The 25,493-nt window shown below is 38.2% G+C and overlaps 1 protein-coding gene across 2 annotated transcripts in view; it reads left to right on the top strand.

Moving 5' to 3' along the window:
- GRM7 (glutamate metabotropic receptor 7) overlaps positions 1-25,493 on the top strand; it is a 562,205-nt gene that overhangs the window by 296,685 nt on the left and 240,027 nt on the right. For both annotated transcript variants that reach the window (XM_081966278.1, XM_081966277.1), the window contains exons 3-4: positions 13,347-13,488; positions 23,909-24,063. In XM_081966278.1, the coding sequence (XP_081822404.1) occupies positions 13,347-13,488; positions 23,909-24,063 (297 nt within the window). The remainder of the gene's footprint in view (positions 1-13,346; positions 13,489-23,908; positions 24,064-25,493) is intronic.

Raw genomic sequence — 25,493 nt, 5'->3', positions numbered from 1 at the left:
GGCGGCGCCAAGGAGTAGAGCCTTCTCTGTGATGGGCCCAACCCTCTGGAATGACCTCCCCCCCAACATTAGAACCACATCGGACTTCCGCTCCTTCCGACAAAAATTGAAGACTCACCTGTTCCGACTAGCTGGCCTGGCATGATTATAAATGTTACATCTATGAACTCCTGGTAGTATATTCTCATCTGGTTATTTTAAGGGTAATGTTTTAGTTTTAATTGTTTTTAGGGCTTTCAGCCTCATATTTATTCCTCTGTACAGTACTCTTAATTTTAACCTCCTCCACATACATACATATATTTATAGTTCTATTTATATTTGTATTTTATCTGTGATTTATTGTGGACTGTACACCGCCCCGAGTCCCTTTTTGGGAGAGGGGGCGGTTTAGAAATGTGAATAAATAAATAAAATAAATAATAAATAATATATATTAAAAAAGTTTCCCACTTGTATCAATAGAGCTTTTCCCTTTGAGCATGATAGATTTCTACATAAGTCAAAAGTCTGCCTCATCTTGGTCAGCATAGATCTTTCCTAGGACTCATCCGGCTACTGCTTATATTGTTAACCTTTTATAGTTTTCAGCAAGTTCTTTAGCTTCTAATCTCCATTCTTTTGGAGATTTTGCTGTTACTCTTTACTGACAGCCTTTCTAGCTGTCTTGAAGTTTGCATTTCCAGTTGACCTCATTTCTCTACAGCTGCTTTGTATGAAACTACCGACATCCACTTTTTCTTTTTCCACCTCCTATTATTTTCCAATAAACCTTCATTTATGCTCAAGAATCTTGTATGCATTTAATAGGAATAATCAATGCAGATAACTCCATCAACATAGATATAATAGTAATTATGATCAATAAATATCTGCAATTACAGAGATTGGAATAAAACAGGTAGCTAACAGGGATTATACCAAATTCTCAACAGGAACAATTCATGTTGAAGGACTTTGGTTAAGTCAGGTACTCTTGAACATAACTACTTTGACAATTTCATTACAGTGTAAATTAGGGGTCAACAACCTTCTTAGGCAATAAAACCCTTTCTTTCCCTGGTTCTGTCTGCTGTTTTAGACATTCAAATCCATGCTGTGCTCTAAAGTCATTGGAAAATATTGCAGCTGGTTTTCTGTACAATGTAGACAGGCAGCCTGCTGCTTTGTCATTATGTTCTCTCCTTCCCTCCTTTTCTACCTCCCTCCCTCCATTCCTCCCTCTCTCTCCTCTTCTCACCCCCACCTTTTTTTTTGACTAATTGAATTTTGCTTGCCTTAAGGGATGCAAACTCATTGGCTACTTATTTATTATTTGCAAATAATTTTTTTTTTAAAAAAAATCAAACCTTAACATTAACAATAAACCTTTGTGCTTTCAACTTGAAAAGCACTAATACAATACTGCAAGGAAGATCAGATAGAATTCAATTATTTTAAAAAAAAATCACAGCATTTTCTAAAATGCCCAAGAACTACACCTGGAGGATAGATGGCCACAAGAATAAGCTTGCCTCTTGTCTCAAATACCTGGAAGTTTGTCAGAGTAGATACAGTATATTAATGAACTGGAATAGGGCTTAGTAATAAGGTCAGCCAATGGGAGCTGAAACATTTTGGAGCCTGGGCATGGCTTAGTTCTGTGCTATAGCTCTTGGTCTGCATCGACAACAAAAACTAGCCTGCTGAACTGAACTCCTCTCTACCACGTTGGAAGATCCACTCTTGGTATTGTGTACGTATATGTCTCATGTGCTATATGTATATAAAGAGAAGTTAATGAATCCTGATAAATCAGTTACCTGTGTTTGCTTTCTGGATTTGATTTCTGCAACAAACCCTGACAAGGTTGTCCCCCCTTCTGCAGCAGTAGGGAAACTCACGGGGACTAAAATGCCCAGATGAGCTCATCTGCCATCCTTAAATCTTCAAGATAAGAAGTGGCCACTATATACCTGCACACTCAAACTATTCAAAGTCAAGCTAATAGCCAGCCTCTGTATGGTACCTAGGAGGGCCCCTCCTTTATTTTGTACCATTAAAGTTTATACAATCCAATTTTCTAAGATTACCCCTTCAAGCCCTAAAGTATATTTCCAATGCTTCCCTGAGATTAGAAACAGGCCTTATGAAAGTAGAGGCTAGAGTGAATGACTATCCTCAATTACTGGCTCAGACTATCATTTTCTCCCCTTAGTTGTGCCCAATCAATTTTGAGCAATGATTTCTAATCCACATAGAAAAAGGTGGTGGCAACCAAAATCTCATTCTTGGATTCTAGGTCTTCTGCTGGGCATGGAGTAGATGAGACCAAAGCACTTATTAAACAGTGTGTAGCTGGCACAGAGAGCCATTTGGATCTAGCCAGGACCCCAACCTTCATGCTAGTTAACCCAACAGATACTCTGTCTCCCCCATGGGATCTTAATTAAACTTGAAGTACCTAAACACTCTGGACACGCAGAAACAACAGAGCTTGTGCTTATCCAGTGCCTATATTACAGAGACATCTGTTCTAGTCTCATTTCAATATTATGCACAAATACCTAGGGTGCACACAGGAATTCTACACCTCCCTGCTGCTTTCAGATATCAACCCTGATACAATATACAGTGCTGTCAGGTCCTGTGGTGCCGCACTTAAAATTCACCAGATGACCTGTGCTATAAAATAGTCTTAATGAGCATCTAGTTTGCCAAACTAAAATGTTCTGTGATTTGATAGATACAGCCTTCCACATAGTAACCTTCATGTTCCTCCTACATTGATCTAACACTCCTATCCCCCCTTTTAGATTCTTTTAGACATTTTGGTAATATATTTTATTTTAATACATCTTCTAGCATTTTATATTTTTTTATATATTTTGAGACTTTGTGATTAACTGTATTCCACCTACTTTATGCTGCTTTATGACCATAGTAAAGATTTGATTGATTGATTGATGATTGATTGATTGATTGATTGATTGATACAATTTGAAAAAGGCTAGCATTAGGACTGAGGGAAAATATTTGACTGAAAGGGAAAGCTCTGAAAAATCCCATAATTACAGTGTGGCATTCCAAGAAACAGTTCAGAAAAATAAAACAATGTCACGGAATATAACATTCTCCTAGCATGCAGAGATCACCAGAAATTGCTTTGGGCAACAGACCAAATCAGCATGGGAAGGTATTGTTCAGGAGTCAGTTGCAACCAATAATTCCAAGTAATGACTGCTAATCAAACATAGGAAGAATGAGGTGACCTCTGTCTACTCCCTTGAGTAAACAGTGAATTGCTCTCAAAGGCAACTGACAAGGCAACTGATACTTTATTCTCTTATTCTCTTTTTTAATGTTTTTCATAATCAATCTTTTGCAGCTATATACTGTTTTATTTTTATTGCTATGGTTTAATCACACCCTTTAATCATATAGCCCATGCCCTATACCTGTAAGCACTCATTCTCCACCCGTGGGAATCACTTCCTGATTAGCTATTTGCAAAATAATCACATTCCCATCTGTGGCTTTTCCCCACAGAGTCCTTTAGTAATGGGAATCAGAAACATTCTTCTGCTGAAGTACAGATGGTTTATCATAGAAATGGAACAGCAAAAGCAAATCTACAGTAAAAATGACAGTCCTCTATACAGAGTTGGGCAAATTAGAAAAATTATACGATTGGATATGTGAACAAACATTTCAGAATAACAAAATAACATAGATGGAAGGGACCTTGGAGGTCTTCTAGTCCAATCCCCTGCTCAGGCAGAAAACCCTCAGACAAACGGTTGCTCAATCTCTTCTTTAAAAACCCAGTGTTGGGACATTCACAACTTCTGGAGGCAAGTCATTCCACTGATTAATTGTGCTGTCAGGAAATTCTTCCCTAGTTCTAGGTTGCTTTTCTCCTTGATTAGTTTCTATCCATTGCTTCTTGTTCTGCCTTCATGTACTTTGGAGAATAGGTTGACCCCTCTTCTTTGTGGCAGCCCCTTAGTTATTGGAACACAGCTATCATCCCACCTCTTTTCTTTCTTTTCATTAAGCTAGACATATCCAATTACTGCAACCCTTTTTCATATGTTTTAGCCTCCAGTCCCCTATTTTCATTGGATACAGCAACATAATTCATTTTTAGTGAAGTGACGATTGGGTTGGAATAGGGATGGTGCTACAAACACAATAATGCATTAGAATAGTGGTTCTCAACCTTTTCTTCACCATGGACTTCTTTAAATACCTTCTGTGATCATGGATCATGGCCATGGACCCCAAGACATAACTCAAGATATAAATCATAACATTGTTAAAGCCTTCGGGGACCCCTCCGGGGTTCCGCTGACCACAGGTTGTGAAACATTGTATTAGAGTATAAAAAAGCGACATCAGCTTTCAATTAGTTACTATAGTTTCTAAGGTTATCTTCTTTTCAATGTTATTTTCTAACTTACACTAGAATGTGAACACATGCAGTTCTTTGAAGGGAAACTAAAACTGCACAAAGAACCAGGTGTTTTCCTGGGTGCTATGCATAAGGATAATATTATGGTCTGGGAAAATGGATTGGACAGGACAAAGTTTCACCTGAGCTCAGAGAAAACATGCATGAATTATGCCAAAGTACCAGGGAATGTGCCTTAGGAGCCTACTCAAGCAGAGAAGAACTCAGGGGGCAAGAAGGGAAAGTAAACAACATTTAATTAATTTCCATTGTTTCTACTGTAGAACTTGCTCCAAAGTAATCACTGGGAAGATAGCAATAGCAGAGTTGGAAGGGACATTGGAGGTCTTCTAGTCCAACCCCCCCCCCCCCCAGGGAGGAAACCTTGCACCACATCAGGCAAATGGCTATCCAACATCTTCTTAAAGACTTCCAGTGTTGGGGCATTCACAACTTCTGAAGGCAATCTGTTCCACTGATTAATTGTTCTAACTGTCAGGAAGTTTCTCCTCAGTTCTAAGTTGCTTCTCACCTTGATTAGTTGCTTCTCTCCTCATTGCTTCTTGTCCTGCCCTCAGGTGCCTTGGAGAATAGTTTGACTCCCTCTTCTTTGTGGCAACCCCTGAGATATTGGAACACTGCTATCATGTCTCCCCTAGTCCTTCTTTTCATTAAACTAGACATACCCAGTTCCTGCAACCGATCTTCATATGTTTTAGTCTCCAGTCCCCTAATTATCTTCGTTGCTCTTCTCTGCACTCTTTATAGAGTCTTTCTAGAGTTCAGATAGTTCTTTAAATAATTCCTTAAAGGAATCCTAATGCAGCCAAAATCTCAGTCCCATAGCTTTTTAGACAGTCTTACTATGTTTATGCCAGTCCTTTAGAACTCTTTTCCTCTGTAGGAGACATTTTGCAACAAGCCACTATGAACCTTAGAACAAGGATCACATCATTAAATGTAGCTGGAACATTCATGATCATAGTTGACAAGTTAAGAGGTTTGGTAAAGTCTATTTTTAGATCCGAATCAACACATCAAGAAAAGCTATTCTGTCTTTTTCATCACTTCGATAATTATCATTTACACCATTCTTAGCATTCAATTTAGTCTTCCAGTGGCTGCCTTGATTTTGGTATATTAAGGATGCTTGATTTAACTGTCATAATAAAAGCAAGGCTTTGAGGTGATAAAATGCACTGGGGAACCACATTAAAAATGCACCAGAATTACAGTGACAACTTTAATAGAATAAAGTTCTTAATTAACTCATCTGTGCTAGACATTTTTAGTTTCTTTGCCAATTTACACACTATGCTTCTGTTTAATTTTGTTTTAGAGCTGGGGGAATAAACACAGACAAACCAGCCAATCAATAGACAGGCACATTTAAAATAAAGTAACCCATATGAACACATTCCAAAGGAATCTTAATTCTCATTCTGCATAGAAATTTTATATGAAAATAAATTATGCTTGAAATGCACATTATACTCATATTTATTATGAAACTGTAATAAAAACCCATATTTTGTTGCAATCATTGCAATGCAATTTTATCTCATACATCTTCCCATGCTAGCAATATAGCACTGTTATGGCAAATTAAGAATAAACAGTTTTTCTCTCCCTCTTTCATTTCATTGTTCAGTATGGATTTTTTTTCCTGTCCTTTGTTTCAATCCTTCTAAATTCTTCAATTAGGAGTAATTAACCTAAATGATTTGGGAGATAATAAGTGAAGCTACCTGATATAGTAATAATACTTGTGGTGTTTTTTTTTACAGCATATGGAATAGTAGTTGATATGAACTGAATATTAATCTGAAGGGAATGTAGAGGCAAAAAAATGCAACTAGAAATTAACTTGCATCAAGAAAAGTCTTAATTTCAAAATGTTGGAAAATAATCATTCCACTTTATTTTGTTTTGGTTAGACTTCACTTTGATTACACCAGACTTTGGGAAGAATTAGTAGAAACTGGAATAGATGCAGAAAAGAACATCAACAGTTCATTAGAGGATTAGAATCTGGACCCTCTAAAGAACAATGAGGCTATTTGCCTTTGAGAAAAATAATTGAGAAAGGATATGGTAGCCCTTTTTAAATACTTAAAAGCATACCAGACAGAAGTCAAAGCCATTTGTCTTTTGTTCAGGGCATGGAATAGTAGATTAAGTTTCAGAAAGCCTAAAAGGTTGTTCAACCATAAAATCAATTCCCCAGAGAGGTGAGCACCTCATTGGATAAATTGGAACAAAGTCTGAAAGGCTTTCAGTTGTAGATTCTTTCATTTGGGTTCCTATGCCGAGTAGACATCGTTGGAGAAGAGCCAAGTTAGGCCAAGTACACACACACATACACACATACACACACACACACAAACACACACACACACAGTGACTGATAGCATCTTTTCTGATTGCTTGATTGATTATATACAATCAAGTTGGTGTCAACTCTTAACAACTACATGGATATTGTTTATGACAATCTTTCACCCCAACATGAGCCTTTAGATCTTCCAATAATGCACATGTTGCCACCCCGCCCCTGGTTTCCTCCTTTTGTGTTCCATTTTTGTGTCTTCGGGTGGAGGGAAGCAGGCCCAGCATGACATCCTGGCTCTGTGATCTGCTCCACCTGAAGGCATGAAAATGGAAGACAAAAGATGGATGGCCCCCCGCTGCCCACACCAACCGATCCTCAGCTTTTTACAGGTGGCAGCACAATGCACAGCAGCATCAGCTGTGGAGTCTGGAACGTGGCCAGGGGGTGGCCAATCATCAGGCCCATGTTGGTGAGCAAAGTGAGAGCCTGCAGATGCCAACAGTGCTTATCTACCGACATACTGAGGCTTCCTAGATCCTGCTAGACTTTACTGACTTTTCTGACTCACGGGTGGATGCCGGCTATGTGTGGCAGGCATGGTCACCTGGCCACGGGCAAAGCCTAAGCCCAGGCCATAAAATGCAGCTCCCAGTGCTGACTTTGCACATGTTTGGTGTGTTTACCTTCACTCGGTTCCTTGTTGCTCCAACCATTGCAAGAGAAGTAAAGACTGGAGATTTCGCCAACTGCGTCTCCTGTGCTTTCTTCCTGGTTTGGGCTGGGAGAGTTCTGACATCTGGACTCTGTGATATCCCATGGTCCCTACTGCAACTGGGGGTGTTTGGGGGGGTTGCAGCCAGTTCCTCCTCCCCCCCTTGTCCTGAGCCAAGATTGGGTGAACTATCCTCCCTCCCTCCTGTCCTGCTTGCACAGTCCAGTGCCTCTTTTTCCTATCTCCCACCCTTCCTTTCCATTGTATTCTCCTCCCCCACTTGCCCGCCAGATTTAAACACAGGTGTCACCTCTGGGCTGCAAAGTTGAACACTTCAATTCCTTCTAGGCTCTGCAGCCCGCCTGGGCCTTGCTTGGCTGGGTGCCTCCCATCACCACTGTTCAACTTACCCATTGCAGAAATTTGATGAAGCTGAGCGGCTCCTTAGCAGGCCCCAGATCCAAACTAATTTCCAGTGGGGAGCAAACGAAGAGCAAGGGCGGAGTCTCTTACCATTTCTCGCTCTGGGACTTGGGATGCTGCCCTTTCCTGACACCGCTGCTCTCTCCAGCATGCTACCCTGTCCCTGCGATGGTTGCAATGGCAGACACTTTGGGAAACACTGGCCAGTGGGGAGGGGGGCTAGGCTAGCACAAATGTTTACCTGTGTAGGCAGGAGGAGGCAGTTCTGTGGATGCACATGGTGAAGGTGAGGCAGGGTGGGCGTCAGAGGGGGACAGTTCAGGGGCATGGCCAGCCACTACCAGTTCAGCGACCCACGCCCAATTACCACTACCAGTTCAGCTAAACCAATCCGAACCAGGAGCAACCCACCTCTGTGCTCAACTCAAACTATATGATTTTACTCTGGTAAAACTTTATTCAGTACTTAGAAAAAGTTTGCATATGGTTGTACCATTTAACTGTAATAAAATCACATAGAGAAGGAAAAGGCAAGAGATTTTATTATTATGTATCCTTGATGGATACAAGGAAGAGAAACGAGATTGCTGTCCTTTTTTAGAGTGTGAAACTAATTGTATGAAAAGAAGCAGTATATGGATACACTAACCTCTAATATTTATTGAATTAAATTATAATATCTAGCAGTATATAATCTTGGTGGAATGAAGGAATGCAAGTTTGTCATTGTAAGGTCATCCCATTTATTTAATTAGAGATGTCCCCATGTAGAGGTCATACTATGATTTACAATTTTTAAAATCTTTCCTATGTAATGTAACAAACCATATATAATCTGCAACCTTGGGGCTTTTCGACAGTTGTTTGCTGGGGACCACAATGTTCCCTGTCTTCTGTACATTCCAGCAAAATATACTTGGTTGCATCAATCTCCAATCTTTTTGATTCCTAATTTAAAAGAAGCAATTTTCTCACAACAAATACTATAAATTGAGTCCATCTTCTTCTTCTTCTATCAATCATATACCAGTGAATACAACTGCCTATGTTACTAACTTAATACAGAACATAGAAAATACAGCAATAACAAAGTAGTGGAGCTTTTGGAATGCTATAGCACATTAAGTTTACTTCAGCGGATGACAAAAGATTTGAGGAGGGTAAATTAATTGTGCATCAGGAATACTCTTAGAAGTGCCTAGAAAAGAAAGTCATGGTAAACTTGTCTCCATCCCATCTTATTTATTTGGTCTATATAACTTAAGTCAGACACTCTTGACCATATAGTAACTAACTTGACAGTTTCATTATAGTGTAAATTAGGATCAACAACCTTTTCAGACAGTGGGCACAATTTTGTGTGATGGTATGGGCATGAAAAATATATATTAAAAAAAAAACAGAAGGAACAATCCAGTAGTTTCTGTGGAGATTTATTGTAGGAATCCAGATTAAAGCTTCCTTGATAAATTGTTGTCCAGCCTAGGTTTGAAGGGGAACTTATCATCTCACTTGGTGATTGGTACCCTGCCAGACTGCTTCTACTATTGGAAGTGCTTCTGTGGCATTTAATTGGAATTTGACTCCCCTTAGTCCATGTCATGTACAGTTATGTTAGAGAAGATTTATTCAGTGACTCCTTCTTGGGGAGCTCTAATATCTCCACCCCATAGTCAGTTAATCTCAAGGTAGAACACACCAATTTCCTCAAACATCCCCACTCAATTCCTAATCCCCTCATTATTCTCATCAGCTTTCTTCATACCTGTCCCAGTTTCTCTGAATCTTTTGAAAGTGCAGCGCCCCAAACTGTGGCTGTGTTCTTCAGGTGAATTCTGACCAATGCAGATTACATCTGAACCAGGGGTGGGTTGCTGCAGGTTTTACTACCAGTTGGCTTCATGCGCATTTTGTGTGGGCGTGTTTTGTGCGTACGTTCATAGTTCAATGTAAATTGTTCTTCACGCATGCACAGAACAATTTACAGTGAACTGTGCATGCGTGCTCACTACAAAACAAGATGGCGGCAACATCAGCAATGGCGAGGAATCAGTTTGGGAGCATGGCAAGCCTGGATCACTGCTGACTCTGCAACCCATGCAAAAAAGCCAGTACCGGTTTGGCCAAACTGGGCGAACCGGGAGCAACCCGCCTTCATTTTTAAATATACAACCAAGATTATTTTCCCATATACTCTTCCTTAGCCAGATGTTTCATGCCCATGCATAAGACTATGCTTTTCTTTTTCTCCCTTTGCGTTTCCCCCTATTAAATAGAGTTTCTGACCCTTTCTGACCCTCTATCTAATTTATTTGAATCAAATGCAACCACCAGCTGATACATGTTTTCTTCTCCCCCACCCTCCTTGTCTTCTACCTCTTGATCTTCCCATTCTTCTCTTGTGTCACTACTTTTTATAAGCTATCTGACATTTTGTGTTCCACAGTGAGCGTGTTGCATAGTTACTGCTTGAAAATGGCATTATCCTACTGTAAGGCCCTCAAGAATACAACCTTGTGTTGCCAGGATAACCATGTGAAGAAAGTCTTGCTGCATTTTTATGCTTTGGTTGCCCGTTCTGGGACATTTCAGGTTAAATGTTTTTGTTTCTCTGCTACCTGTAAGTATAGCCAGGGGGAGAGAGTGTTGGGAATATAAATGACTAGACCAATTCAGAAGCAATTGGATCTGTCTGCCAAAGAGACTTGAGCCACAGGGAAAAGTAGTAACTATAAAGTCAGGCAATTTTCACAATATTGTTTGGGGAAATATATTTTTGCTATACTCCCGCCCCTTCTTTTAAGGATCACTCTGATGCTTTAACACCATACCCATTGAGCAGAGTCTCAACAAGAAGGTGTCACAGTCACCTTAGATCTTTGCTGTGTTATTAATATACCTTATGTTACAATCCAAATGTTTCCTGGTTGCGACAGTCAAGTCATTAGAATAAAATCCAGTGTATTGTTAGGTAAAAATGAAAATATTGGCAAAATTCATCAAACGGTGACTTCTCTCAGAATAAATTAGAGGATCTTAAAAGAAAAAAAATATGTAATTTGCAGAATGTTGTCTGTATAGTATTCACAGATATTTCAAGTACCCATCCAATATTAGATTAATATGTTGAAGTTTTGTAAAAGTAGGTGCAGGGGTGATTATTCAATGATTTTGCATTGCTGTTAATTTAATGTCACTCTTCTCAGAATGACATATATGATTTTGTACCACCCACTTTTGAGCTTCTTTATAAATGAGCCACGGTGGCATAGTGGTTATAGTGCAGTTCTGCAGGCTACTTCTGCTGACTGCTGGCTGCCTGCAATTTGACAGTTCAAATCTCACCAGGCTCAAGATTGACTCAGCCTTCCATCCTTCTTTGGTGGGTAAAGTGATTCTTGGGGGCAATATGCTGACTCGTAAACCACGTATAGAGGGCTGTAAAGCACCGTGAAGCGGTATATAAATCTAAGCACTTTTGCTATCCTTCTGTGATATACTCCTAGAGGCATTCTCAGAAGAGCCTCCAATTTAATTTACTATATGCAGACAGCCTGAGTTAACTTGCATTTCCACCATCTCAGCCATTAATCAGCAAAGAAATCAGCCTCCAGTCTGCACTCTCATAACCTCTGTTTCTGCCTATGTTTGTAGCAAGAAAAAAGAAAGAAAGCAGTCTGAATTTAAAAAGCCAGAAACAATACAAGCAAGTGAAGTAGGGAGAGTCATGGGAATGGGAAGTAAGCATTGTAGTTAGGTCCCATCAGTGGAAAGGCAATTGACCCTGAATCTTCATTGGGACTCTTCAATTGTCTCCAAGTAAAAAAAATGGAATGTTTGTGTTTCAAGATTGTGGGTTCTACCTCAGAAGAAAATCAACTGGAATGCCTGTGGACAACCTCAAATAAAGGCTTTTTTCAGAGGAGAATGTTCTTCTGTTCAAAGGAACATATTGAGATAGTTAGCCTGAAGGTTGTGACTGCCCCAATACAAACCAATGAGTTGGGTTTGGAAGCTGTATTGATTGAACACATGAAATTAGTAAGAATGCATATTAGTTTGTGGTTTAAAATAATAGCCCTAAGATTATAAATATTATGTGGTATGATTTTCTGAGCACCTCTCCCTTGTACTAAATAAAGTATTGTAATTAGAGTCTATGTTTTTTTTTTTACAATTGTAGTATTTCACTAGCATGTTATTTTTTTTTCAAAACAATTTGCAAAGGTGGGGAATAGAGTAGGTATATTTCTTATCAAGGGACTGGCTTCTTTATTTGCAGGGTGTTCAGGGAATAGCCAGCTGTTTCAAAGACTTTTCAATTTAAGTCTAGATGAAACAGAAGCAAAGCAGAACAAGGAGCTAAAATTCCACATATTCGTTGCACAATACTGATAGAATACAATATTTTTCACACAGTTAATACATGTTACATTCTAGGAAAATATGCGTAATATTTTCTAAATCTGTATCTATGGATATATGAAAATCTATATCCTCTCTTTTTAAAATTTATTCCCACTCGCTCTCTTTGTTGGGAAGATGTAGAATTGACATACAGAGTATGGAATAGATATATGGAATAGATATATCATTCCTAAGGATGTTATCTATTGCATGCAAAGAGTTAAATTTCCTGGAGGCAGTCATCATGGAGTAGAATTTTATATTGAGAGTGTTTCCTTTGCACTGTATGTCAGTTTGATTTTCATGGAAATCCATATTTTCTTCTTTGAAAGCCCGGCACTTTCTCATTTTTCAATTTCATGTCAGAAAAGTTTCTAAAGAGATATAGTTCAAGCGTTATCATTCAGCATGGAGCTCCATCCCAGGTAGAGTAGACAACTGCTTTCTGTGTGATAGAAAGTGTCCTGTATATAATCTGTCACAAGAGGGGACTTGAAAACAAACCACCTAGATTCAAGATCTGAGCCCCTAGATGACATGGAAGAGATCAGGTTCTCCTGCAGGGTCCTGGACTCCCCTCTTTATTATTTTGCGACAGTGGATATAATGGACCAAATCCATACTGTGGACTTTCCAGGAAAGCATCCAAGCAATGGGTAAAACCAAAGATAGAAAACATAAAATCCAGTCAGATACTTAGAAGTTGTTGTTTTTTTTCAGATTTTGTGAGGACTCAGATGGAATAAAATGAGAGATATAATAAAAACTTAATTCTGGGTCCAATTATTTGTACTGGGTTCTTTTTTAAGATTAATCAGACGCACTCAACTGATTTAATTATGTAAGTCCAGAAATCTTAATATAGAGCATGTCGAAAGTTTACAGCCACATCCCCTGTACCATACTAGGCCAAAATCCACTTTTCATTCTTTTCTTTTTAATTCTATCTTCCCTCTAACTACTTTTTTCTTCCAATTTTCTTTTTTTTTTCTGATTTACAGATTTTAGCATATTGTCTTCTTTTTTTTTTCTGTTAACAGGTGATCTCTGCATTGCCCAGTCATTGAAAATCCCACAGGATCGCAAAAACAAGACCTACGAATTTGATAAAATTATCAAGCTGCTTCTAGATACACCCAGAGCCAGGGCTATCATTGTCTTTGCCTACGATGAGGATATAAAGTAAGGATGCCTGGAGAAATTGACTTGTTTACATGTTAACTTGTTTGCATAGGGCAAGGAGTCTGAACTGAAAAATAGCTATAGCACAATTTGTGGCTTGCGTTGCCTGAATACATATTTTATGGTATCCACATTCTTAGGCTTAAGTTATCATATGAGCAATAAACGAAGTAATAAGCATGTTCTTGGGTAGTATAATTTCAGATTAAAGGAGTAGGTGGATAGATTTTCCCCCCTGTACAAGAAAAACTCCCTGAATAACATTCTAGCAAGCTGGCAGAGAATATCAGGAAGAAACTTTCTCATGACAGCAAGCACAATATGTTTGGTTACATAACACCTCAGCTGCTGTAGTAGTGGTAAAATCTAGAAACCATTTCCGAACATCTTCTATGTGAGCTTGATTACAATATGTTTTGCATGCCTCAAATGCCACTGTAAAAAAAACCCTATACCTCCAATCAATTGCTTACATTCTAGACAGATTTCTTTCTCCACACTGGCTTTTGAAGCTTATTATTCTGCACTTTGAAGTCTGCCTCCTCTCATCTGTGAAAGCAAGAAGGACAATCAGAAGCTTGGAAAGCTAAATTGGATAAGTGGATGATGAGGTCACTGGCTTGTGATTCTGTCTCTTCCACCATAGTGCTAGAGCAGGCATCAGAAACCATCAATTTGTGTGAAAATAAATGTGCAACAAGGCTAAACTACAAGGCAAAATGTTTTGATTAGGTATGCTAATTATTGGACATGTATGTTTTGAAGGACCAAACAGGCAAAGCATTTGAAGAATTCTCTGAAAGTTCACCTATGCAGATTTATACATATAGACTTTATAAAACTAAACTGGTTTAATAATGCAGATCGAATGTGCTGCAGCAGACTTTGGAAGAGATATGGAACTAAAACTGCACCTAATAGAAAGGAAATATTTAATCTAGCATTTTGCCAGAAAGTATTATGATATGAAGAACTTTAGTAGTTTTCTTTTCAGCACACATTTAGAAATAAATGTAAATTCCAGCCACATCATCTTGTTCAGAGTGAATAGCTGAAAACCCAGTAAATGGGAGTAGGGAGTTCCTGCAGCTGCCAGTATGCTATAGTGAAGATGAAAAAAGTGGTACATTTGACTAAAGGAGGGGAAGAAATTGAATAGCATTGGTCATCCAATAGTATAACAAATTAGACTAGTAGCATCTGTTAAGCAACATCTGACCTCATAAAAATAGCCAATTATGGGAATGCTGACCACGTTGCCTCAGTGTCCATAGGAGCTTCAGTTTAGTAGACTGCCTCTGGTTCCAAGCTCAGAGAGCATTAGCAAAATATGTGAGGGAAATTGCATGAGGTGGCTGTGTTCGCCTTAATATTAACTGGCAATAATTTATATAACTCTGAAGCAAGAGTGCATGCATAATCAAGCAACCTTGCTTCAAATTATTACCCATTTCTAAAGTGGCATGCTTGGTAATTTAAAGGAGAGAAAGAGAGAAATCGTGAACTATATAATTTATTACCAGCATGTGTCTCCAGACAGAATGGATTATACCTATTATCCTTCAGTTATATTGGTTGCACATCTGGAGGGTGCTCACTTGAAGGAAGTTGAATTACATATTGATGACAGTGGTCTAGAAGAGCCTGCAAGAGTGCAGTGCTTGGGACTCAGAGGTATGTTGCTTTCTATGTGACTAATGAGAAAAAAAAATCAAATCTAGTAAGAATTTGTACTTCTTTTATGTAAATCAGGGGTGTCAAACTTGTGTCGTCATGGCGGCATCACGGGACTTTTTTCCCCCCTTTGCTAAACCGGGCATGGGCGTCGCCATCGCGTGATGCATCTGGGCCACAAGTTTGACAACTCTGATCTAAACCACCCATGAACTGACATCATGTAGAGATCCAGTGAACGGAATGTTTCTTAAGTCCTAAGAGAGATACTATAAAGAAGAAACTCAGGCTGACTCATCCCTGACTCACCAGAGTAGAAAAAGGAAAGGGGGAAGAAACACAGTCACATTTGCAAGATTCTGTTATTACAACCTCTCTCAATTAAAAAAAAATATTGATCTAGTGTTGTTGTGGACCTTGTTTCCTGATCTGGGCTACCTCAAGAGGCTGATAGGTAGCTCTTTGGTTCTTATGAGAAACTACCCTATTTCCCTGAAAATAAGACCTCCCTGAATAATAAGCCCAGTCAGGCTTTTGAGTGCATGTGCTAAAATAAGCCCTCCCCAAAAAAATAAGCCCTCCCTGAAAATATTGCAACACAGCAGCAGCCATGAGGTCACCATCGTCGCCACCTCCTACACCTCAAAAATAATAAGCTCTCCCCAAAAATAAGGCCAATCACTTATTTTGGGGGTCAAAAGAAAATAAGACCCTGTTTTATTTTCAGGGAAACATGGTGACATTTTAGTTAATTTCCTTTTAGTCATTTTTTTTTAGTCATCATCTGTATTTCTGAAGTATAAATTATGGCCTGGAGGGATGAGCAGGTGTGACTAAGCTCAGAAGCGAATTAGCAAGTAGTAGTTTCCAAAGCAATCTTTCTATTATTCTTTCATAAACTAAGTAGAAACTCTGACATATTTTCTCTATGGTTTCTGATCCTCTTGTGAGTCAAAGAGATAGCAGAATGCTCTGCAATTGGTAGACAGTCGCCTCAGTTCCCTCTTTCAGCTTGTTTACACTATGGGGTTTCTTTCACGATTCTAGTTGCAGCTTTAAGCCAAACAGGCTTAGAATCCTGTCTGTATTTTCCATTGGCTTCAGAGACAGGAATCCAAAATACTAGAGGCATTGATGAATTGTTAATTTTCAGAACTTTCCAGATACAAAATGAATTCATGAAAGGGGAAGAAACGGTAAAAGAGAGGCCCATGCTAATAAAAATCAAATACTTTTCAATATGGCCATTTTAATCGGGAAACCTGATTAAAAACCGCTGACCCTTTTTTTCTATGACACTGGCCAATATAAAGGATTGAATTAAAGTGCTGTGATTCCCCTAATAAGTTTTGGTTATCCTCTTTTAGATTTTGCTTTGCAATGCAGTGGAAAAACAAAAGACAAGCAGTTGGAAGACTTGAAACCATCAGAGCTACTGAAGCCTATTGATTAGAAAGGCTATTAAAGTGTGCTGACTATAAAAAAAAACCTGCTGACCTTACAAGGTTCATAGCAGCCAATCCTGCTTCTATAGTCTGGGATGGATATGTTCGTTATCACACAATAAATTAGGTTTTGCTTCCATAACCCTAACTATAGATTTTCCATAAATCTGAAAAAAGAAAACAGCTAAAGCAACAAGTTTAACTTGAAGTTGAGTATTAATATTTGGTTTTAATCCGCTGTATGTAGTTTTCATATCATGCCAAAACAAAGATTGTCCAGGATCTGAATTTCCTTTTATGGGTTTTCTTCTGAATTCTTTTCTCAGGCAAAATCCAGTTTGACATTATTTCCCCAAAGTGTTAACCATTGAGTTAGAATACTGGAATTCAATTTCCAGTTTTGGCTGGAAGGACAAATACAACTTACAGATCTCTGTTCCTATATAATAAGATTTATTTGAAATTCAGGGGACGTGGAGGAAAAAGGGAAGAACGAATATTTATGCACAAGATTTACAGTTTATAACTAAACTTTGCTCCATCCTTTCCCAAACCAGGTATTCTTTCCCAGTCAGCATGCTTATTGATGAGAATTCTAAGAATTAAAATTATTCAATAAAAGTACTCTTGTAAAGAAGATTTCAATATCTGAGCTGGTCAATTATACCAGTAGACAGATACATAATTACCATTTAATATTACAGAGATCAATTCTCAGCCTTGTGTTATTTAAATATTAAAGATTACTTGGATGATAAATCAGAAAATATGACTATCAAATTTGCAAATGAAATAGGGATTGCAAGCGCTTGAAGGAGAGCATTAAAATTCTAAAGGATCTTCACTGGGAAAATGGGCAGAAACCAGCAGGAAGACTTTCAACAAGGACATGTACACAAAGTCCAACATTTGTTTGGAAGGAATCAAAGTTGTGAGTAGGAAATGGAGGCAGAAATCCTACCAGACAGCAGTAACACAAATCAGAACTAGTAACCTTGATTGCTGAATGTGAACCTACTATACCCTATAGCTGCAAGGAAATGTTTGGCTGCATCAGAGAAGTACAATGTCAAGATACTGTAAAGATAAATAATGATTTCATTCTATTCTGCATTGCTCAGACAGAACCTAAAATATTCATTCGGATCCAGGGCTCTGAATTTTAAAGAAGATAAGCACAGGAACATATCCAGAAAAGAACAGTTAAAATGATAAAGGGCTAAAATAAAAGAAAACTTGCAATGGAGGGTTGGAAGAACTCTAGAGAAGATTATTTACTTTTTTGGTTTGGTTTGGTTTGGTTTGGTTTGGTTTATTAGTTGACACATTTAGAAATCAACCATCTTCCTCACAGAGTGACTCTTCTGGCGAGGCATAACTATTTTCCCCCCAATGCAGGACTGAAATGCTCTGAAGCCTGCTACTGGTTTGCTTCATGCATGCATGTGCACCATTCGCCCGAACCAGTAGTAAAAAATGCTACCGGTTCAGGCGAACTGGTAGCTCCGACATCAGCTGTGCTACAATCAGCTGTGCCATACAGAAATCATGTGGCACAGCTGATCGTTGCACAGCTGATCATCAGAACTACTGGTTTGCCCAAATCAGTAGCATTTTTTTTTTACTACTGGATCAGGCAAATTGGTCTGATACTACTGAAACAGTAGCATTTCACCCCGCCCATATGTATATTAGTCAAGCAACTGAAATACTGTCAAGAATTTTACAGAGTTGTTCCAAAAAAAAAACCAAGACAAGAAGTGTTTTACATTACAAGGAGATAGATTTAATGGGGTACTATGTTTAAAAAAAAATCCTAATGACAACGGCTGTACTGCGATGGATTGCCTTATGTATTGGTAGGGACGTTCTTCTTCTGAAGCTAGATGGTAATCTGTCAGAGATGTTTTAGTAGTAGATTCCTGCCTGGATGGAGGCTTAGAGTAGATGATTTCCAAGGTTCTTTAGTTTGTTATTCTTTGATAGAAAGCAGCTGAGTTGGGAAAGCAGACAACCCAAAAGGCAAAAGAGAGATATAGAGTGATAGCACAGCCAGGACTGTCACAAAACCTCTTCTTCTTGGCTCTCTTATAAATGAGATATCATGCCCTAAGAGCAAGCAGTGAAACTTGTCCCTGTTTTCTCTTCCCCAAATTCCATGATTCTAAGAATACATGCTAGGCAGGCTTCTTAAAGTCACCTTTTTTCTGTTCTCGAGTCATTCAATCAGGTTAAGAGAGAATTTTCATGTTAGTTATCACTGGGAAATAAATCCACTATTTAATGCAAAATTTCAGCCTTTTTTTTCATGGTTTCATCTCTAATGTATTGCAAGGCCACATGTTGCCCTCACATAAAATAATTGCATAATGTTGGTTTTATTGTTTGAACCCATTGCTTTTGTGATATGTTATTATTTTATTGTATGGATTCCATTTGTATGTGATCTTGATACACTAGGATAAAGGGGAAATCAAAGATATTTTTACTGCTTTGTTTCAGGATAGCATACAGGAAAATAGTCAGGGAGTTAGGGAACATGATCTTTTTTTTCTCTTTTGAACCCACAAGTACCCTTAGAATATACCACAAACTATTGAAGATTTTGTTTTGATGAATTATGTGGGGTCATTCACCTGGCATTTCTGCATAGTATCAGGAAGTGGGGAGGATGGAAATATAATGCAATCAAATATTTTCATTCATTGGCTCTTTGTTAACTCCAGGGTAGAACTGAATGTTATATTGGTTGAAATAACATGAATGCCTGGAAGTTATTCCCAAATTTACTCATTCAATATATTTTTGTCCTATATGCTCAAGCAATGCTTCTTTTGAATTGCAACTCAGACATGAAACAAAGCTTGCTATTATGCTTGATTCTCTTTGAAAGAATCAATAATACCCCTCAAAATAATTTTAGATGGATCAATGAACAGTAATTTCATAAGAAAGGAGTATGGAGGGATTCTGCTAGGTTTGGAACCAATGTTTTGGTTGATTGAGCAATCTTCCAGGCAGTTTGTGATGAAGAAGTGAGAATTATTCAAGTGTAATTTTGTATGTGTGATGAACTTCATTAGACTTTTGCAATAACTTAGTTGAATGGCATCTTCTTGCTGCATTATTTTATTTTTTCCAAAACAAACTAAACCACATTTTTTCTTTCTTGGACAGTGAAAATCTTTACATTTCAGTTCTCAGGCAAAAGTTTTGAAAATGTAAGTGTTTTAAGAAAGAGAATGAATGCAAATGTATCTGGGAATTAAATAATTAACATCATTTTTAAAAACTCTTTTGTAACACAATAGAATAGAAATAAGTGACTGTTATTTACAAAAAATGAGCATATAACTTTTTTGTGAGGAAGGAGACTTCTGCATTTTTAGTTCATGTACTATTTAAATCTGACATTCATTCTCCATTCAATGACAGAGAAATTAAGATCCTTTATATACAGTAAATAGAAAAAAATATTCATATTATTCCCTTAAAAAGTTTTATGAGTTTCTTTTAAAAAAAACTAATTTGGGCATTAAGCAGTCTATTGATGATAATGGTTTTTATTTCTTTGAGGCTTAAAATTATGTAGGTCAGTGCTTCCTATCTTAGGAAATGAGTTTGATTCTACAACATATGCTATAGTGACACCATTTCTGTTTCATTTATTTTCCTCTTGTTGATCAATGACAAGTATTTGAAAAGTTGCTGCCACAGCTAGATACTTATCTGAAACAGCAAATATTTTGTCTTTGCTTTATGAAATGGAAACTGACCTTATTTTGAGCTATCTCATTAACAGATAGCAGCCATACCAGATTTTCAAACAGGTTCTGATTAATTATTATAAAGCATTGCAAAAACAAATGGGGGTAGCTCAGGATACATTTGGAGAGCTTCAGTTGAGGTAAACTGCAGGTAAACATGATCAAGAAAGTAGCAAGATATGAAAACAAGCATTTGTGTGGCTCTGGATTACACTTCATAGATTTTAACTTCATATCAATGTCATGGATTAGTAGTATCTAAAAGTATATCTTTGCACACATTTATGACTGAGAATACTCTGTCCAATTTTTGTCTGGTTGTGGCTATAAATAATTGTATTCAGTGTTACACATTTATTTTTCTCAAGTGGAACAATGATTTCTACCTCCATTAGCCTGAACAAAATCCGGTGTGATCAATCTTCCTCAAACTTGATTAAATTAACAAATGATATACATAGTGACTCATTTCTAACTCATAGACATAACTGTTATCATTAGCTACATGGTTCACTTCACTGTATTTTAAATGAATCATTTAATTTAAAACATATAGAAAGATGACTTGCTATGAAGCAAACATTATTCTCTTTATTTTCAGAGTACCTCTGAATATATAAGTATCTTTAGAAAATGAAATCAGTGGTTCTGTGTAAAAATCAAGGTAACCGTGATCAGTTTGCATTCACACAAATAGGTAGAAGCAGTCCTTGACTTTTGACCATAACTGAACGCAAAATTTCTATTGCTAGATCAGACAATTGTTAAATGAGTTTTCCCCATTTTATGACTTTTCTTGCCACACTTGTTAAGTGAATCACTGCAGTTGTTAAGTTAGTAACACGGTTGTTAAGTGAATCTGGCTTCCCTATTGACTTTGCTTGTCATAAGGTCGTAAAAAGTGGTCACGGGACCCCGGGACACTGCAACCATTATAAATACAAGCCAGTTGCCAAGCATCCAATTTTTGATCATGTGATCAATGGGATGCTGCAACAGTCGTAAGGGTGAAAAATAGTCATAAGTCACTTTTTTCAGTGCTTTTATAACAGGGGTGTTAAACTCGATTTCATTGAGGGCTGCATCAGGGTTGTGTTTGATCTGGCAGGCCAGGGGGGGTTGGCATGGTCAACTTGACATCACCTGTGTTAGTGGCGCCTGTGGTCCAAGCTCTCTGCCAGAGAAAATGTTCTTCCAGGCTCCATTTTTGGCTGCAACAGCCTCCTGCAACCCTCTGCCAGCAAAAACTGAGCTCCCCCGACTTCCATTTTCACTGGCAGAGGTACTGCGGACCAGTACTTTGCTGTTTCCAGGGCAATCCCATGGGCCAGATCTAAGCACCATGCAGGCTGGATTCGGATCCCAGGCCTTGAGTTTGACACTCCTGTTTTATAACTTTGAACAGTCACTGAACAAAAAATTGTAAGTTGAGGGCTACCTTATCGTATATTGTGATGAAATCCAATCAAGCAGCCATTTTATGAATGATCTTCCTTCATGGCAGCAATTTTGTAACTCAAAATGATAATTGGCTCTTATTTCTTCAGCTGAGTCTGTGAGAGTGAAAGTAATTTTATTAGTAGCTAGAAATCCAAAAGACATAAATTACATTCAAGCTGCTTTGAATCCAGAATTTGTTTTATTTTATTAAACGCAGACGTCGAGTTGACAGTTGTTTCATACAGATCACAAGATTTCTTCATGCATGCAACCTGGATTAGTTGAGAAAGCTCATTTGATGCTTATTGAATGTTATCATTATTTGGGAATTTAAAATACTTGGTAATTCATTGTAAATTACTTTTTTCCGCTAGGTCCTAATCTATCCTAACTTCATTCTTGGTCATATCAAAAGTCCATCTTGTCCAGCATTTTCTTCCCATGGTCATAGATATTGTTGCACTGAAAGAGCTCCTTGTCACTAAGCTAGCAATTTGTTTGCAATGGAAGGAGGAGATAGTAATCCTTTCTGTCCTGGTTAAAATTCTGGCAACATTATATGATGGTCATTGGGTGATTTTGGGTACATTTGAGTTTGCTGAAGATTCTCTGAAGGAAGTTCTCCCAACTCATCTAGCTTGTCCCCCACTTGCAGGATATAATTAATATTGCTTGAAAGAGGTCTGGCCTTTCCTTATTTTTCTCTAAACATTTCAAAGGTTCCTGTGACTTTTTAACCATATAACAACTCAAAAAGAAAGAATCCTATAGAAATATGAGGCGCTTTTAATAACTCCCTCAGGTTGACCATGTCTTGCCTAGGATTATGTCACAAGTTCATGTAGACTCAGACCTACCTAGAAAAAAAATTGTCCATGCCCAAGTTCTCCTGGAACCTTCACCGTAGCCAGTGGTGGGTTGCAGGCGGTACGCCCCAGTATGGGCGTACCGCAGCCTGCCCAGAGCACCGGGTACCGCTGCGATATGGTGCTCCAGAGGACCCACCTGCCCGCCTGCGCTCCTTACCTGTCTTTAAAGTCTTCTGCGCTTCTGTGCATGCACACGGTGTGTACAACACCTATGTGACACTCCACCAAGCAGCTGGAGCATTGCAGAGGCCTCTCTGGACAGTAAAATGCATATGTGTGCTGCGCTCGTGCGCGCGTGCTGCACGCATCCATGTGGACAATGCCGGGCCCATTCCAACCGTATCGGTTGGAACGGAATTCGGAACCCACCACTGACCATAGCATAAGGTCTGCCACCATCATTTCTTAAAACAAGACTTTGCTCCTTTGGGATATGCCATCACACACACACACACACACACACACACACACACACACCTAATCAAACTGCTCATAACAGAGCATCTACTTGTATTCTTTGCAACTGATATTGTAACTTACAAGTAAGGTGACTATATAGTTTTCAAGACCAATAACCATTAGTAGCAGAACAATGTCTTTTTTATATGTATTTTCTTAATATAATATTTTACTATATACATTTCCTCTTATAGTCTTTTTAAAAAAGAAAATACTATTTACAATGTGCTGTTGAGTTGCAGACTTTGCAAAAGCATGGCACGGACAAGTTTAATGTAATTTTGCAGGGTACGAATGAATTAGGTTTCAACTAAAATGTCAGCTAAGCACATTTCTATCTCTTCTTGTGCTAGAAATCCTTCCATCCAAACTGGTACCTTTCCAGGAGACCAAAGTTGAGGATGGAAATATATATTATATGGTTTAGCAGGCATCAGTGGTACTAATGAAGACCATGTGCATCTGCAATATGACTTGATTTATGGAATAAGGTGTTATTGAAGAAATAATGCTTAATTTCTAAATTACATTTCTGCATTTTCAACTATATTAAATTTCTTAGCTGGTAGTACAAGCCACAAGACAATGACAAGCAGTTCTTGTTCAATGATAGGGTGGCATTTTTTTTTCATTTCTGATTTTCCAGTCTGGAGGATTCATTGTTTTGGCTCGTTAGATAATTATTGTCTGCTGGTGAATGTTCCACCATATGAATATACTCTTTTTCTTTATCCCCCTGAGAATGATAAATGTTTCCTCTTTACAGACAAATCCTCGCAGCAGCAAAAAGGGCTGATCAAATTGGTCATTTTCTGTGGGTGGCTTCAGACACTTGGGGTTCCAAAATGACCCCCGTAATTCAACAAGAAGATGTTGCAGAGGGAGCAATCACCATCCTGCCTAAGCGGGCAACCATTGAAGGTAAGCCCTACGTATTCTCTTGGCCTCCATTCATTTATTTTTTCTTGCTGATGCTTTATGTAAAGGCAAACTGTGCAAACTGAATCCGTATAAAGATATTTTGCATACATCACAATCTTCAGAAAATGAACATCAATGCAACCTAGTTGAAGAGGAGCCATCAGGCTGCTAATAATCTGCCTCCCTTCCAAATGCTGCTATTGGTAAAGTAGGTTTTTTTTTAAAGCATTTTTTTAAAAAAAGGCTTGAGAGGTTTACAGTCAATGCTTTGAATCACTTCTGATGGCAAGAAATAGACAGCACAGTAGATATTTGAAGCAGAGATGCTTTGCTGGCAATGCTATAGTTGTATTTCACATAAGACACTAGTAAAGTCTGGAGTGCTGATGTAGACTCTTGATGAATGCAGAATCATAAGCATAGCAACTCACAGCAGATTCTCTAGCAGTATCCAGGATTATGTATGCAGATGTCTGCCTGTTTGTTGGGATGTTTCCCTTTTTGTTCTTGGGTGCCTCCCAAGTCTGGTATGAAATAAGTCTTAGTCATCTAGCACAGTTGGACTTCAACTCCTCTTGTATTTTGTAGCCTGTTCTCTGTTTGTTGAATTTCTGAGATGGGTTTGTTGCCACCCAACTCTTCTATAAGTTGACTCTGTTTGTTTCCAAGTAGATGATTCTGTTACTTGTAGGACTACAGCTCCTATCTCAACACCACCTTAGCTGCTTCATTGGTGGTGGTAGAATGGGGGTAAGGACGATGATCAAAGGATGCTTATGAAATTGTACACCAACAGTATATGCTTCCAGCATGGGGATCACTCCAATTGCCTAGCTAAATCAAACAGGCGTCTCTAGTAGGCAGCAGTAATATAGGAAGATGTTGGAGGTAATGACAGTAGCAGTGAAATCATATTGGTTAGGAGAAAACAGTGGTAAATCATTTCTGTACTTTACCAAAAATGACAAGGATAGATAATCTAAAGTGATTAATGATCTAATGCTTGATGATGCACCCCTCAAGTCAAATGATACACAATATGTTACTAAATAACAACTATGGAACTCTCAAAGTACTAATGATGTTTATGATAGAGCTAGATTAAAGTCTTTGGACAATCTAGTTGCTGCTATTGCCATGCAGGATGAGAATATGCAAAAACAAAAATATAGGGGGAACATGTAACACAGGAAGCCTGTGCATGGGAAAAGTCAATAAAATGAAAGATGAAATGAACTGGCTACACATTGACATTTTAGGCATCAGCGAATTGAAATAGAGTGAAGTTGGACACTTTCAGTCAGAAGATCATACTATTCACTACTGAGGATATTAAAAAAAAACAAACGAAAAAGAAGGATGGCTTTGCTTTCATAGGGAAGATATAGCAAAGATGGCATTAGAGTACAATGTAGTCAATGACCGAATAA

The sequence above is a fragment of the Natrix helvetica genome (genome assembly GCF_964273705.1).
Source record: "Natrix helvetica genome assembly, chromosome: 1".
NCBI classification, from domain to species: domain Eukaryota; kingdom Metazoa; phylum Chordata; class Lepidosauria; order Squamata; family Natricidae; genus Natrix; species Natrix helvetica.
Note: the sequence above shows the minus strand (reverse complement) of the source record. Positions and strands in the feature narration are given on the sequence as shown.